The sequence below is a fragment of the Diabrotica virgifera genome, chromosome 6, assembly GCF_917563875.1.
Source record: "Diabrotica virgifera virgifera chromosome 6, PGI_DIABVI_V3a".
In the NCBI taxonomy this organism is placed as follows: domain Eukaryota; kingdom Metazoa; phylum Arthropoda; class Insecta; order Coleoptera; family Chrysomelidae; genus Diabrotica; species Diabrotica virgifera.
The window spans coordinates 1,914,340-1,930,498 of record NC_065448.1 but is presented as its reverse complement, the minus strand read 5'-3'; the positions used below and the strand labels follow the sequence as shown (position 1 = coordinate 1,930,498).

The 16,159-nt window shown below is 34.3% G+C and overlaps 1 protein-coding gene across 3 annotated transcripts in view; it reads left to right on the top strand.

The window, feature by feature from the left end:
• LOC114335764 (protein abrupt) overlaps positions 1 to 16,159 on the top strand; it is a 200,097-nt gene that overhangs the window by 103,190 nt on the left and 80,748 nt on the right. For all 3 annotated transcript variants that reach the window (XM_028286057.2, XM_028286056.2, XM_028286058.2), the window contains exons 4-6: positions 10,736 to 10,963; positions 11,801 to 12,023; positions 13,656 to 13,712. In XM_028286057.2, the coding sequence (XP_028141858.1) occupies positions 10,736 to 10,963; positions 11,801 to 12,023; positions 13,656 to 13,712 (508 nt within the window). The remainder of the gene's footprint in view (positions 1 to 10,735; positions 10,964 to 11,800; positions 12,024 to 13,655; positions 13,713 to 16,159) is intronic.

Below are 16,159 nucleotides of genomic sequence, written 5' to 3'. Positions count from 1 at the left end.
GACCATGTATCATCACGTGCGAAGATCAACTAACTAAACGGATTAAACTTTTGACGGTTCTGAATTTAACCAAATTATTTTGATTTTGAATTGAAATTATTTAGAATTGAAAGAAATATTAGAATACAACAAAACATAGAGTGAGAAAACAATATATTAGGTGAATATTGATAGAAATTTTGATGGTAATCAAATTATGTAAATCAAAGCATTACATACTATTTTAGTAGGTTCTTTTTAAATTTTTCAAATAGGTAGGTCCTACCTATGAAATTTTTTATTAGGATACTGAAACATTTACAATTATTACGTACCTATCGCTTTTAAAAACTATTTAAAAAGTCACTACCACATTATAAACTTGCATTTTTCTCTGCCATCACAACAATAAAAACTAATATGAATATACACAACATTAATTTGTTTATCCAAAATCTCCATATTGAACAATTATTGACAGATGGTTCTCCCTGGAACACCCAATCAGATCTCGTATAACGTTTATACCATACTGTCTGTGTGCGCATGCGCGCAGAATTATGAAATTTTACTCTCAATCGCGCCTAAAGAAGTATAACTTCAAAAAATGGAATTAGTGGATTTTTCCAGTACGCCCACGATATATAATAGTAAAAAATAAAGAGAACAAGTACCATGTTACTGAGCAATTAATAAATATTTACTTTTTGATAAATTCGGTCGGTCCCAGAGTATAGACGGTACACCACCAGTGTAGATATTTTATTAAGTTGGACGGGTCTGATCGGCTACTGAATTCCTTGAACCGTGTCATTTTACCGACAATTCACGGGAAATAACGCGCCGCTCCACAGGGGTCATAAATATAGGGTTCGGTATTACCTTAAGGATCATAAATCAAACATTTTCAGAGATATTTCGCTATTTCACGTTGCGTTCTCTTTTCCCTTATAAAAATAGCTTTATTTCCCTGATAATTTTGAGATTTACAATCCTTGGACAACCAACCCCTTATTTATCGCCATTTATGGCTAGAGTGAACTAGCTTGCCTTGTCCCATCGTTTGTCGGTACATGAGGCACACTTCAAAGAAAATCAATAGCTGAAAAAGGACCCTTCCAACTTGATAACGGAATCTTTTTCTTCTTCTTTTATATAGGCAGTACTACCTGTTTTTTTTTCAACATTGTCTTTCATTCTGTCCCTAAATTGTCACTCCATCTTTTCTTTGGGCGTCCTATACTTCTTCTGCCTAACGGTGTCTTGTTCCTGGCTATTCTTACTATCCTTGATTCAAACATCCTGCTTATTTATATTGTCTACCCCACATATGCGTCTGATTTCCTCACTTCTTACCCTATCCTGTAGTCCTTTTCCAGCAATCCTTCTTAAGATCTTCATTTCGTTAGTCTCCAGATATCTTTGTGTTTTGCTTGGGTCTGGTTTTGTTTCGGCCGTGTAAGTCATAACTGGCCTAATAACTGACTTATATTCGGGCCTTTGTTTTCACTCTTAGGTGTTTGTTTTTCCAAATTGTGTCTTTCCTTTTCACTATTATATATTTGCTATCTCTCTTTGTCGACGTTTAAATTGGTAAACTGATGAAGCGCGCCTTAACACACTCCGTTGGTCTTGACTTTTAAAAACGAAATAATAATATCTACATCTACACCTTTTGGAACATTGGTGATGGCCATCGGCACAACCTCTCATTAAACTCATTTCGACTGACATACATTTTAAATTAATTGCAGTTGGATTTGTTCTAACATTAAAGTTATTAAAGACCTACATTTATATTTAAATTATATGATAATTCTCTTTCGTACAAGTAATTTAATATATGCGTATAATGGGTATGAAATTCAAAACTGTGTTACACAATATGTGAGTTGAAAATTCAAAAAAGAGAAAGAGGTATCAAGAATGAAAAAAGCGTATTTCACCTGTGAAGATGTGCCCAACTTCAAAACTAAGTTCTAAGTTGCTTTTATTGGAACCAAAGAAATATAGAGAGAGCAGCAGAGAAGAGGAATACGACAAGGATATGTACTATCTCCTCTACTTTTTAATGTGTGCTCCAAAGTGATGTTTAAAGAAGCACTAGAAAACATCAATGAAGGCATATCAATTAACGAAACACAAGTAAATAAGCTCAGATATGCAGAAGTGGCGTAGCGTAGTGGGGGTTACAGGGGCGGCAAAATTTAACAATAAATAATAAAAATATTTTGTAAATATTTGAATCATTTTATATTTTCATCGCAACTAAAAATTCGGGCCGATTGAAAGGAGCATGGAATCTTTAAAATCAAAAGGAGAGACAAGACGGCCTACTAAGGAATGGTTTTACATTGACTAACGGCGAAAAAGTTTTACGTACTTGGATGGCTTATTCTCCATTTAAAGCATCATTATTTTGCTTTTATTGTCGTTTATTTGAGAACGTAAATACACCGAAGACTTCAAGTTGGAGAGCTGGCTTCAAAAAGGACAGGCTATTGACAAAAAAGAGCAAGACATAGTGGCAAAAGAGATAAAGAAATGGCAGGAAATTCTTATTATAATGTTTGATATTATAAGATTCCTTGCCAAACAAAATTTAGCTTTACATGGACATATAGAAAACGACACCAGTACTAATAGAGGAAACTTTTTAGAATTGGTTAATTTAATTGCAAATACGATTCTGTACTTCGTGAACATCTTGTAAGTTCTAAAATGTGTGGCAAAATTTCAATCACTTATATGTCATCACAAATACAAAACAAATTTATTGCCATTTTGCGAAATAATGTTCGCCAACATATCATCTGACAAATAAAAAAGGCTAAGTATTATTCAGTTATTATATTCGACAGCACTCCAGATTTTTCTCATAAATATCAAACAAGTCAGGTATTAAGATACGTAGTAATTGAAAATCAGGAAGTAAAAGTAATGGAATCTTTTATAGATTTCATTGAAACTAAAGACAAAACTGCTGAAGGAATTTAAAAGATAATTTTGGACAAGATGATGGCCTAAATAGAAGCAACTGTAGAGGCCAAGCATATGATAATGCTGCTGTTATGGCTGGAAAGTATTCAGGAGTTCAGCAAAGAATTCAAGAAATAAACCCTAACGCTGAATTCGTACCTTGCTCTTGCTCAAATTATTCGTTAAACCTAGTTTGTTTACACGCTGCCTCAGTTGAAGTGGATTCAGTAACTTTTTTCGACACTTTCGTTGCTATTATTTTTTTTTGCTCATCGACACATCGTTGAAAAGTTCTGATAGCAGCTACAGGCAAAAGCAAAAAGGATTCAAGACACGCGGTGGAGTGCAAGAGGCGATGCCGTAAATGTGACATGGCATCATTACAAAGACATTCTCGTCACATTAGAAACACTGACAGAGGCATGTGAAAGCCTACACGCAGGTACTGACAGAGGCAAGAAGGTTAAACACGTGAACAGATGCAGGTGCTTTACTACTTTCGATGCAGTCATTTTCCTTTCTTTGTTCTTTGGGCCTGTGGCAAGCTGTGCTACATGAAGTGAGTGATGCACAAAAATATTTACAAACAGGGGGACATGACATAAGATTGTGCGCTCAGAAAGTAAATGCTTTGCAGATAATATTGACAGAGAATTAATAAACGTGATTGTAAAACTTCGATAAACTTTTTTATTTAAAATCTAACCTGTATAATGCAAAATAATGATGACTGTTCTCGCCGAAAAGTTCTTTATAATTAATGTATGTAGTGTATAGTATACATTAAATTAAAATACCTAAATTAGAGGGCGGCAAAATTGTCTTTCGCCCCGGGCAGCCGACACTCACGCTACGCCACTGATATGCAGAAGATACAATGCTTCTTGCAGAGAGTAGAGAAAACCTGCATATTTTGATTTATTGCACTACGCAGTGTTGCGAGAGGTATGAAATGGCTTTAAACACAAAAAAAAAACAAAAATCATGATTGTCGCTAAGAAAACATTGAAGACGAAACAATCTACGGTAAAGGAAAAGCCTTAGAGAAAGTACCCAGATAAAATTACTTGGGATGTGAGCCAAATGAACAGTGGGACCGCTTCCTTGAAATATAGACGAATTGAGATAGCCAGAAGTACCTACTTTCAATAAGATAAAAACAGTATTAGGCAATGGGAAACTGGGAATATAAATTAGAACTAGAACTAGAGTATTGAGATGCTACGCATTCTCTACCATTTTATATGAGGTTGAAGCCTGGACAATTACCGACGAAATTAAAAAAAAGAATGTGTGTGTACTTTGTACGCACGTAAGAAGTTATACTTGTATTATATGATTTCAACGAAATTAATTCAATTTGTTAGTAGATGTCGCTGTATCGCGTCTGATGGGAAATTTGAATTATTTTTCAGATTCCCTTTAAAATGATGGTGAAGAGCTGTTTTTCGGTTCAGAGGTGGGCACACTATCGAAAGCTACTGATGACGCCTGAATGGGTAGAAACAGTGCCTGTCTAGCGGGTGTGCAACCCTCTGAATCGAAAACAAGCAAAACCATCATTTATTATTTTTGAAATTAATATACTTTAAACAGTTTATTTATATTTTATTCAAATATTAAACTAATTTTAATTCTTACTACTTTCCAAAAAATTTTATTAAAACAATACCAAAAATTAAATAAATAAAAGAATAAAACACACGTAAACACATTAAAAAATGCCAGAAAGAAATTCTGAACAATTGTTGGCAAAAATTTTAACTAATACATATTTTCTGAAAAAAAAATTATATAATAAATATCATACTAATAATACTAATCATAAAATGTATAAAAAAAAATAAAAATTGGAATTGGGGATCGAAACCGTGTATATTAGGGTCGTTCGATTGTAAATCAAGCTGCATTAAAATAATTCATGCATTGAGACACACCAACTGAACGTTTTAAACTTGTTTTGTTAACAGTTGGTAATATTTGCTTATTCTCTAAATTTAATCAAGTTAATTTGATTTTTGTGGAATTAAAATATTAAAATACAACAAAATATAGAGTAAGAAAAAAATGTATTAGATAAAGATTGGTAGAAATTTTGTTGGTCAAAATTGTGTAAATTGAATTTTAACATTTTACATTTTCGACTAAAAATGAAAACAATTAAACTTTTTAAAGAATTTGAATAGTCCGTACTATATTTATTTCCGTAAACCCTCGAAAACATGTTCATGTGTCAGTTTATTTTATGACTCCACATAAATACACTCGCTCTATTTATACCCGGAATTTTCCAAAAAAATAACATGGCGCTCTCCGTAAAGTATCCAGGGAATTTATGTTGTTCAATAAAAAATTATTTATAATTACCGCTTGCGTTGCGTAAGATTACGTCTTACGGCTTACCGCTTATGAGCTGCAATAGCGGCACAACTGAAAAAATCATGTTTTGAGATAAATGGGTTTAAAGTTTTTATTACTAAATAAAATTCTTCTTTAAAAGCTGTAGTTTGCTTAAACGAAGATTATCTTCAAATTGCTACCTCCTATATTAAATTTTTTTAATGCATCTTTTAAATGCCAGTTTTGAAAACAAATTGAGTTATGTCACTATTGTAGCAAGAACTTTTTTCATTAAATAGACTAATTAGGGATTACAAAAACTGTAGTAACAACAAAAATTACAAAATCCCAATTAAATTTGATGTAACACTGGCCCAACTCGAAATGTGCCACTGTTAATGACAAAAACGTGCCATGATCGTATAGCGCGTTGGGCGCAAACTGAGTAGTGTCAGTAATGCAGCCAATATTTGGAGCTAATCACATAATATAATAGCGACACTTCTGCCATCTTACGGGCTAATATTGAATTATGAGTCGTGCCGTTATTGATGCTGAAAGAATGTGTATTTTAAAATATACACCTATTCCTAGTCCGAAACACGTGATTTTGAATTGTGCCACTATTGTAGCACATGACCGAAATGTTATGCTCACTCAGTTTAAAACAAAAACGTTTAAAAAATAATTTGGTAGACTTATTTAATCCAACAGAAATGAAGAAGACGTTACGGAATGAAAAATCTAGACTAAAAATGAAAACAATTAAAGAATTTTAATAGCCCGTACTATATTTATTTCCGTAAACCCTCGAAAACATGTTCATGTGTCAGTTTATTTTATGACTCCACATAAATACACTCACTCTATTTATACCCGGCATTTTCCAAAAAAATAACATGGCGCTCTCCGTAAAGTATCCAGGGAATATGTTGTTCACCATACAATAAAAAATCATTTGTAATTACCGCTTGCGTTGCGTAAGATTACGTCTTACGGATTAACATTACACTCTGAATACACGTGTGCGTGTTCCACAATCGCAGCAGGCGAGCGTTTTCATGAATGAAATTTGAATATTAAACACTCTCTCAAGTCTCTCATTCGACGTGCTCTGGACCTACACTGGGAATAAGGGTTCGTTCACAACAAAGAATTGATTGACCGTTATACTTTATCCAAAGTAAATGTTACTAAGTACTTTTCAAATGAAATCTTCTTATTTTTGCCCTTTAATTCGTCCAATTTTGAACATAGGCTTCCCCCAGTTTCCTCCATTCGATTCAGTTTAGCGCTTTTTGTTTCCAGTGTGTTCTTCCTATTTTTCTAATGTCATTTCCCCATCTCATCTGGGGTCGTCCTCGCTCTCTTTCCTGTCCATGGTCTCCATTGTTGTATCGTGGTATTCCACCTATTGTTTGTTTGTCTGGAGTTATGACGTGCAAAACTCCCTTTTATCCTGGCTATGTTGTCCTGCATCTTTGACTTTTGTTTTATTTCTTGCCCAGTTGTTTTGCTTTTTGTCTATTAATTTTACTCCTAACATTGCTCTCTCCATGGCTCTTTGTATCTTCATTATTTTATCCATATTTGCTTTGGTCAATGTCCAGGTGTGGCATGCGTATGTAAGAATTGAGAGTATGCGCTGGTCAAACATTTTTGTTTTTAAGTATCGTTGTATTTTTTTATTCTTTAAGACTCATTTTAATTTCCCAAATCCTGTCCAGGATAATCTGACACTTTTACTTACCTCCGCTGTTTGGTTTTCCTTATTTATTTTCATTATTTATCCCAAATGTATAGAATTATTAAACGCTTCTATTGCGGTTTCGTTTAGTATTACGTTTCTATTATCTTGTATATTTGTCATTGTTTTTGTTTTGGTAAAATTCATTATTTTAAATGAAATATTATCATAAAATCAACGATAAATGAAATATGATCACTTTCTTCCTGTTCTTCTTTGAGTACGGTGCCCATATTTTATTGGTCTCCATGACAATTTGCCGATATTGTTCTCGATCTTGTACGGCATGTAAGAATTATTCATCTGCTGATAAGCCAGTGTTGATATGCCAGTTGATTGCACCAACATATCTTAAACTTAAGACGCCCCTTAAACGCAGGAACTCAGCTTATTACTAAACGTACGCGTTGCACTATTGAGTCTTAGATCAATTTTCAGCTTGCCACAATGGATTGTCACGTGAATTGCATCTTAAACTTCGTCTCAATTAAGACGTGCTTTGATAAAAATCAAAAATTATGGATCTATAAGCTGAGCTTAGCTAAACTGGAGCTTAAGATTTGTTGGTGCAACCAGGCAAAGTCCTCTATTCGTTTACTTTGCGGTGTTATATGGAGGCCTCGTATCCAGAAAGAGCTCCTTTATGTAATTAGTCCGTTTTTTCTTTTTTTTTTCTCATTATTGTTTTTATTAGAAATATAAGATAATAAAAGGTACAAATAAAAGTAAACTATTTTTATTTTAACCGAACCGTATTATTACAATAATATACAAACAAAGAAATTAAAATGTTTCCTTTACAAAATATTCTAACAGACTGAAAATTAAACACAGAACTAAAATACAGTTCTCGCATTCACATGCCTTGTAACATGATACTTTTATGCAATCTTACGTAAGAGGGTATCGGCCTAATGGTTTTAAGAAGTGGCCCTCCCATGAAGAAAATCTCCACGTGTTTATTCTAACACTTGACAAAAATAATAATTAGTTGAGTATTAAGTAAACTTAAACAATTTTACCGTTCGAGTATTTCATGAATTGAGAAAGTGCAAAGGTAAATTGAAGTGTCATACGGTAAATAAATGTATCTTTCTGTTTTCTCAGTGTAGATTTATCCCGAAAGCATGCGGGTGACGCTCGGCGGAATTTCCTTGTCAATTCTCATTATCAAATCGAAATTAGGTATTAAGATTTTCTTCTCCATAGACGCCCATAAATTAGGTACGAACCAACGAATGAACTTTGTTTATTTTTGGAGGGATATCCGATACACTTCATCTCCTAATTAACTTGCTGCTTGCTGCTGTTTATTATTTTTTTAGTTGTAATAACACAATATAAAAATGGAAATTTTGCTTTAAGTACAAAATATATTTAGACATGAAAGAAATGAGGAAAAAGGTACATTGAAAATTGTTCTGTTTGGAATTTAATATTAACTGTTAGTTATTACAACTTTGATTCAAAATTGTACGATTTCTGTCGGAACGTTCTTTGCTGATAACGCGCTGGCGCGTCGCTACATGACTTTGGCTACACGCCGACGACGCGCTCGCGCGTTCATACAGGGCCTTTTATGTTTAAAAACAGTAAACGGCTCTTGGTGAAAACCTACCCAGAAGAGATTGCAGTTACGTTAACGTATTAATGTGACAGTTAACGTGTTAATAGGGAGTTTTTGTGCACACAAATACGTAAACGTAACGCATCTTTTTGACATATACGCTTGCGCATTAATGGTTGAACTCTCGTATCGCGATACGTATTACCTAAGGTTACGGGCTGGTACGTTAGGTTCATACGCATCCCTATCGAGCCGAAAGTCACCGAATGCACACGAGGATCTTGCCCGATTACCTACCAAATAAACATTTCATCAGCGTACTATCCGTTTATAAACATTTTAAGGTTATATTGGTTATTGGTTTAGTCTATTTGAGTAAAATTATTCTGTTTGTAATTGGAAATTGGAACTTCATAATAGATTTAAAATTTTATTGTTTTTAAGTTGTCTATTAATAAAGCAAAACAAACAAATCTTGTAATAATTTAAGAAATACAGTGATCACCACAATTAATAACTAGATAAACAAATGACCTAGTTTCAGTAAAATTTTCAAATAAATATTACCACACTATTTACATTATACCTACTGGAATTCTGATGTAGGTATACAATAATTTACAACTAAAAAGTAGGTATAAACAAAAATAAAAAAATTTTAACCTAAGGAAAAATAATATTTTTATATTTAAATAGAAGCAATTAAAACCATACAATTTCATTATTCATTTATCTTTTTTTACATTTGTATATTAATTGTATATTGTGTGAACATTGTTTTATTTTTTTGAATGTCAACGGAATTTAAAAGTGACTTTACGATTTGCTTTACGTTACGTTAAGGCAGTTACAAAAACTACCTATTTTAACATTCATCCTCTACGACACGTTAGTTGCTTTACGTATACGGAGATGCGTACGTTACGTAGCAACAAAAACTCCCTAATGTATTCATCCTTATTATCGTCATTGGTTCTACGACCCTAATTGTGTCCTGCTATAAAATTGGCATAAGTGGTTCTTTTTGTCACAAATGTTTTGATGTTTATATAATAAATATGGCGTATGGTGATGAAAATAAAATTGTCTTCTTGTGATGTACCTACATTAATTCCAGATAAAATGTATACTTCACAGTGCAAAATCAAATAATCTCAAAGCAACTATAAATGTGTATTCTTCTTCTTCTTTTTGTGTAGACATGACTGTTGTTGTTGTCGTTCCTTCGTTTTCGTGTTCTTCTCACTGATGATCTTCCTATTGGGGAACCGTCTCTGGCTGTCTTTTCGACTCTGTTTGTTGTCATTCGGCTTATATGAATGTTCCATCCTACTCTTTTGTTTCTTACCCAGTCCTTGTCCTTGATGTCCTTCACCTTGCATCTCCGTCGTATAGCTGTACTTCTAGCAGTTCTAGCTCTGTCCCATAGTGTCTTACCATCGATTTTTAAGGGTTTTCATCCATTTACATACATCTATTTTCTATTTTTTCTATGTTCTATTTCCTTAATGCTTTCTTTACGCCTCCCTTCTCAATGTCGTCACTTCTGATGTTGGTGTTGGTGTTTCATTATATCGTCACCTTTAGCAAATAGAAATTGAAAGCAGTCTGCCCATGATTCTTTTTCAATGTATTTCGTTTCTATTAATTCATTCACCTCTTTTCTTTGTTCTCTGATCCTTTTCCATATTTTGTTTTGTGTTCCGTAGAAGTCGTGTTCCATCTGTTTTAAGGAACTCTGCCAGTGTTCCCTTTTTCTTTGTCTGACCAAAGTATTCTTTTCACTTCGGATTCGTTTACAGTGGTTGTATGCCTGTTGTGTTGTGTCTATAGGGTAACTGTGGGTGGAACGAGTAGCTCTGGGGTAAACAGCCGGTCCCAAGCCCGGAAAAAATGTAGAGGGTGATTGGCAAGGTTAACAACCTACCAGTCATAAAAAAATCTCTTATTTTGAAAATACTGCTTCGATTTGTAAAACAAGTTAGAAAATAAGAAAATTTTTGGATTGTTTAAAATATTAAGTTTTCGATATAAACACAATTATATTTACGATTTTCTTGTCTGAAACTTACGCAGTATTAATTTTTAAAATGGATTAATTTTTATTATCTTATTCTTTTCAGACGTCTTCATCGTTACCGTGGGCTACAGACCGACACGAACCACGAAACGAAGACGTTTCCTCACCTCCCACAAAGAGAGCGCGCAGTTCGGATCGGATGGGTAATTACACGCCCGATAGGGGGCGCAGCCCAGCCAGAGTTGTTAGTGGCAATAACGGTCCCGAAGCAGAATCAGAAACCCTCCTAGGACAAGCCCTAGAAGGATCTGGTACGCCTATGATTAAAGAGGTAAGTTGATCTAAGAATGTACATAATATCGCTATCCTTATGCTTTCTGCTTTCTTGCTTCTTTTTTCTTCTTGTCTTCCTCATGACCTTACTTTTCCTCTTTATTCCGTTCCTCTTCAGTCTTCGCATTTCCTGTTTTTCTCGTCTTTCTTCTTGTTTTTCTAATAAACTTATTTTTGCTCTTTATTCCCCTCCTCTTCAGTTTTCGTCCTTACCGTTTTTCTCCTATTTCTTTTTCTCTTTCTAATCATCTTCTTTCTCCTCCTTATCTTTCTTCTCTGCAACTTTCGATCCTTCCTGTTTTTCTCGACGTTCTTGTCTTTCCCATAATCTTCTTTTTCCTCCTCTTCAGTCTTTGTCCTACCTGTTTTGCCTGTCTTTCTTCTTGTCTTTTAATGATCTTCTTTTTCCTTCCTATTCTCCTCCTTTTCAGTCTTCGTTCTCATGGGGCCCATATAAAAATTTTTAGGGGGGCGGGGGCAGACGTGAAGATGTTGCCCATTACATTTTGTATACATTGGATGAAAATATATAGTTTAAAGCACCCGAAAAGCTAGGGGGGCACGGCCCCCCTTCCCATGGGTAAGAGCGCCTATGTTCGTCCTTACTGTTTTTCTCGTCTTTCTTCCCATCTTTCTCATAATCTTCTTCCTCCTTATTCCCCTCCTTCAGTCTTCCCATATCCTTGATAGTTGCATAGAATAAACAGTAAAAAGTTCCGATAATAATATCAAGTTTTTCTTTGTTCCTCAATTTTATCTAACTAATAGGTAGTATTGATCATATTTTACCAATGATCTTTATGTAAATTGTTAAATGGTGATTTGTTGTTTTCAGAAAGGCAATTCAGAATCATCAATACAAGCCCAGTCGACGGGCGAAGACAGCAATAGTAGTGATACAGCCATGAGCGACCATGGCGACGATCCTGTTACCCCAAAGACTGAACCATCCGAATACCCCATGTTAGACGATCATCATCCATTTAGCACGAACGGCGGAATCATGGACCCCACGCGGGGGCCAGGCGGATTTCACAACGCACTTTTAGGACTTCAAGGTAAATATCACTCATCATTTGTTTACGTATATAAAAATATAAAGAAATACGAAAAGTATCAAAAATATAGAGGTGTTAGACAAGGATGCGTGTTGTCACCTGACTTATTCAACATTTATGGTGAACATGTCATGAGGATGGCTTTAGAAGGATGGGCCAGTGGAGTAACAGTAGCTGGTAGGAAAATCTCCAATAATTTAAGATTTTCTGATGTCACTACACTTATAGCAGCAAATGAGCAAGGCATGTTTGATCTCCTGCGAAGAGTTTAGTACGAAAGCAATAAAGTTGGTCTAGAAATCAATAAAGCTAAGACAAAATAATAGTAAACAACTTTGTCTATCTCGGGTCTAGTATAACTAACGATGGTAACTGTGAAGCAGAAGTTCGGAGACGTATTGGTATGGCAAAAAATTCGATGAGTCGCCTAACTAAACTTTGGAAATACAGATCTATCTCTCAAAATATCAAGATGAGACTGGTGAATGCCCTCGTATTCTCAATTCCTCTATACCGGGCAGAGACTTGGACTCTTAGCGCACGCGAGCGCCAAAAAATTGATGCCTTTGAGATGTGCTGCTGGAGAAGAATGCTGCGCATACCTTGAACAACTCATAGGACAAACGTTTCCATTCTAAACCAACTCGAGATTAAAAAGGGCTGTCCACAATATGTCTGCAACGAATTCTGCAATTCTTTGGTCACGTGGTTCGCAGAGCTGACGATAGTTTGGAGAGATTAATTGTTTCTGGAAGCGTTCTGGGGAGAAGATCAAGAGGACAATCACCAATTAGATGGTCCGACCAAATTATGAATTCAGCTGGAGACTCATTCTGGGAAGCTCTTAGAGCAGCTGAAGATAGAGAAAAATGGAAGAGAATTGTTAGGAATATTGAAAGAAATCACGATCCTCAGTAATGGGGAAACGACAAGAGGGAGAGATAAAAAATATCTTACCCTTTGATAAAGGTCTTGAAGACACCACTCGATCTTTCAGTAAATACTGCTCAGCGGAAAATGAAATTAGATCGAAAAGATATTCCTTTCATTGAGAAATATTTCCAAAGGGAAAAGTAAAATAGATAAATGGGGGTCTGACGAAATAGTATCATGAGAAAATCTTTACTGACATTCAAATTGATGTAGGTACGGGTGATTTAAATTTGTTAAATAGCGAAATTTGGACAAGACATATTGTATCAAAATTTTGACACATGTGAGAAAAGAACAAATAATACGAAGCAAATTGAAAATGGAAACAAAATACCTCATATTACGTGAGGAAATTTTCGAAATAAAACTCTGTATAAAAATGAATATATTTTCGAATTTTTCGTGATTTTCTTCTTACATATTAGCATTTTTAAACACGTATAAGTGGCTAAGTAGTAATTGTATGTATTTCTACTAAAATTTTGCCAAATTGTTATCCAGATAATGATCAGAAAAGAAATAAATCTTATGAAATCGGGACTTATGAATATATACGATATTTATGAAGGATAATTAAGTAATTTTCGTGACTGTAGCCTGTTTGTGACATACATTGACCAGAGTTATGTGTAAATTATTACAAAAGAAACGCTTTTTGATTTAAGTAGAAAGTATACAGTAAGCTTATGTTTGTTTCAGGATTAGGAGGACTTATGCCAGGACCTTCGGGAATGCACAATAGTCCGGATAATTTTGGTAAGCAAATTTTCATTAAAAAAATTCCGACACTTTTTTCTCGTGGCATGTTTAAGTTAAACGTGGTAATACATAATAATAACGATTGAAAAATTGCAAAGCAAACCACAGGCTCAACATAGAAAGTAAACGAATTATATTAAAACATAATCCTAACCTAAAATATGTGTAATACGAGATCGCACCCTACCATTCAAGCAACACTTACATAAAACTGCAGATGAAATAAAAACACAACAACGTCATTCTCAAGCTTGCAATCACTTCTTGAGAAGCCACTGCAGACACAATCGGAGCAACGTTTGGTATTTAATCACGTTTTTTTCCGCTTTTATAAAGTCAATTACAATTCCAAACAAATCTAGGCACTCGTGTAGCACCTTCTCTTATTTAAATACATTTTTTTTTTCTATTAAAGAATTGTACCAAATCTTAGAAGACATATTAGATCTTCTCCTTGATTTGGTAATGTTATTCAATGGCGAATGAACTGGGTATGACAAGGGGGTCTCCAACTAACTTATTGACAAACAGAATCCCCGATCTATGAAAGTTTGGGAAATGAATGCGCATTTTATCAACGAAATTAGATATGTCTAAGACACTCTAGAAGCCGCTAACGATAAGATGTTTTAACATCGCATTAATCATTGTAAATTAGTCGACGGATATTAGTACAGTGAAAATAATAAGACGAGAACTGGACGATAATGCTTATAAAGAATAAATTTAAAGTTTTTTCTACTTTAATGACAAAAAAGCAATCTCATTAGCAGAACCCAATTCAAAATTATTTTGCACATCATATTTGAAATATTATTTGGTTGAAAAATCTCATTTTTGTTGGCAAAAAAATATATTAAAATAAAAAAATCTACGGTTTCGTTTTGATTAAAATCTGTGTTCCTCCATCCCCCGATAGTACTATTTCTAGGTCTACCTGTTGTCAAGGAGGCTCTGAGGATGACAGATTTTTACCATTACGACCGTAGTTTCTCGATATAAATTAAAACAATTTATATCGCAGTATGGTTAGAACGCCCTGTAACAGGGAATAAGTGAAATGAATTTCGACTCGATTCAAGTTCTCTGTTTACCCAGGTATAACTATACCAACAGGCACCGCTAGGAAAACATTCCACTTTGCAGTTCAGAGAACCTGTACGAAACGTCTGTGTACTCTATACAGAGTATGGCATTAGTAAAATAAGAAAATCTACGGTTTCGTTTTGATTAAATCTTATTTCACTATTTTTGTTTTATTTTTTTGTTTTTGTTTTGTCTCTTATTTTATTAATGCCATACTCTGTATGGTATTACGGTATTACGATAGTACGGCATTATACTCTGTATAGAGTGAGTATGGCATTATCCAGATAATATTATATAGTATATGACATCTTATATAGACTCGTTTCGTACGGGTTCTCTGAACTGCAAAGTGGAATGTTTTCCTAGCTGTGCCTGTTGGTATGGTTATACCTGGGTAAACAGAGAACTTGAATCGAGTCAAAATTCATTTCAAAAAAATATATTAGTTTGTCTGGACTAAATTACAGTTCTGTTTATCTTGAAAGGGGTATTATTATGTTACTATCAACATTCACAGAGTGTTGCCAAACTGAATTTTGTTATTTTGGATGTAAATTTTCCTACCGATCTCCGAGGGTACTATACCTACTTATCGGACCGCCCTAGTATTATTAGATATTGCATATAAAATTGGCAGTTTATGGTTTTTAGTTGACTACAAATAAAATATTTATAATTTGTTTAACAAACTTCAGTTCGTTTAGTTTATTAACACGGAGAGAGACACTTTAAAATCAATAGAAAAGAATCCCTTCTGGTGTTTTGACAACGTTAACCCGCGAAAATAATGTTTTCGTGAACATTTTCGATTTCTAGATTCGTGGATGAGTATAAAAGGAAATGAACACGTTCCAGCGGATATTCCAGAGAAAATCCAGAGAAAGTGTGGAAAATGGAAGAAAGCTGTTTATCAGCTATCTCGAGCCAGTGTTCGAAAAAAGAAGCAAAAATAAGAAGTGTAATCTTGGCCTTCAGCCTTCAGACTTTTCACTAAAATAGGGAAATGGGAAATTTCTGCTTCGGAAAATCCTAATGCCACTTCGGTGGATAAAATAATTCGTATATTATGTGCGGCAGTTTAAATTGCGTATATCGAGCAATTTCAACAGAAACTACTTAATATTTAAGGGCGTAGGCGCAAAATTTCGGCTCCAGTACTTTTTAAATGCATTCACTGTTTTCGAATCCTGAGAAAGCTAATAAATATTTTTGAAAAATTTAAACGCAGAATTAAAGATATCTACATTATTGCCGAGGGCTTTAAATCCCTTAGAATAAAAGAAGTTTCTTTTGAACGAGATATTTGAAATTAAAAATCACACTAAATTTTCTCTTTTTTACCTCTGTAACTTATC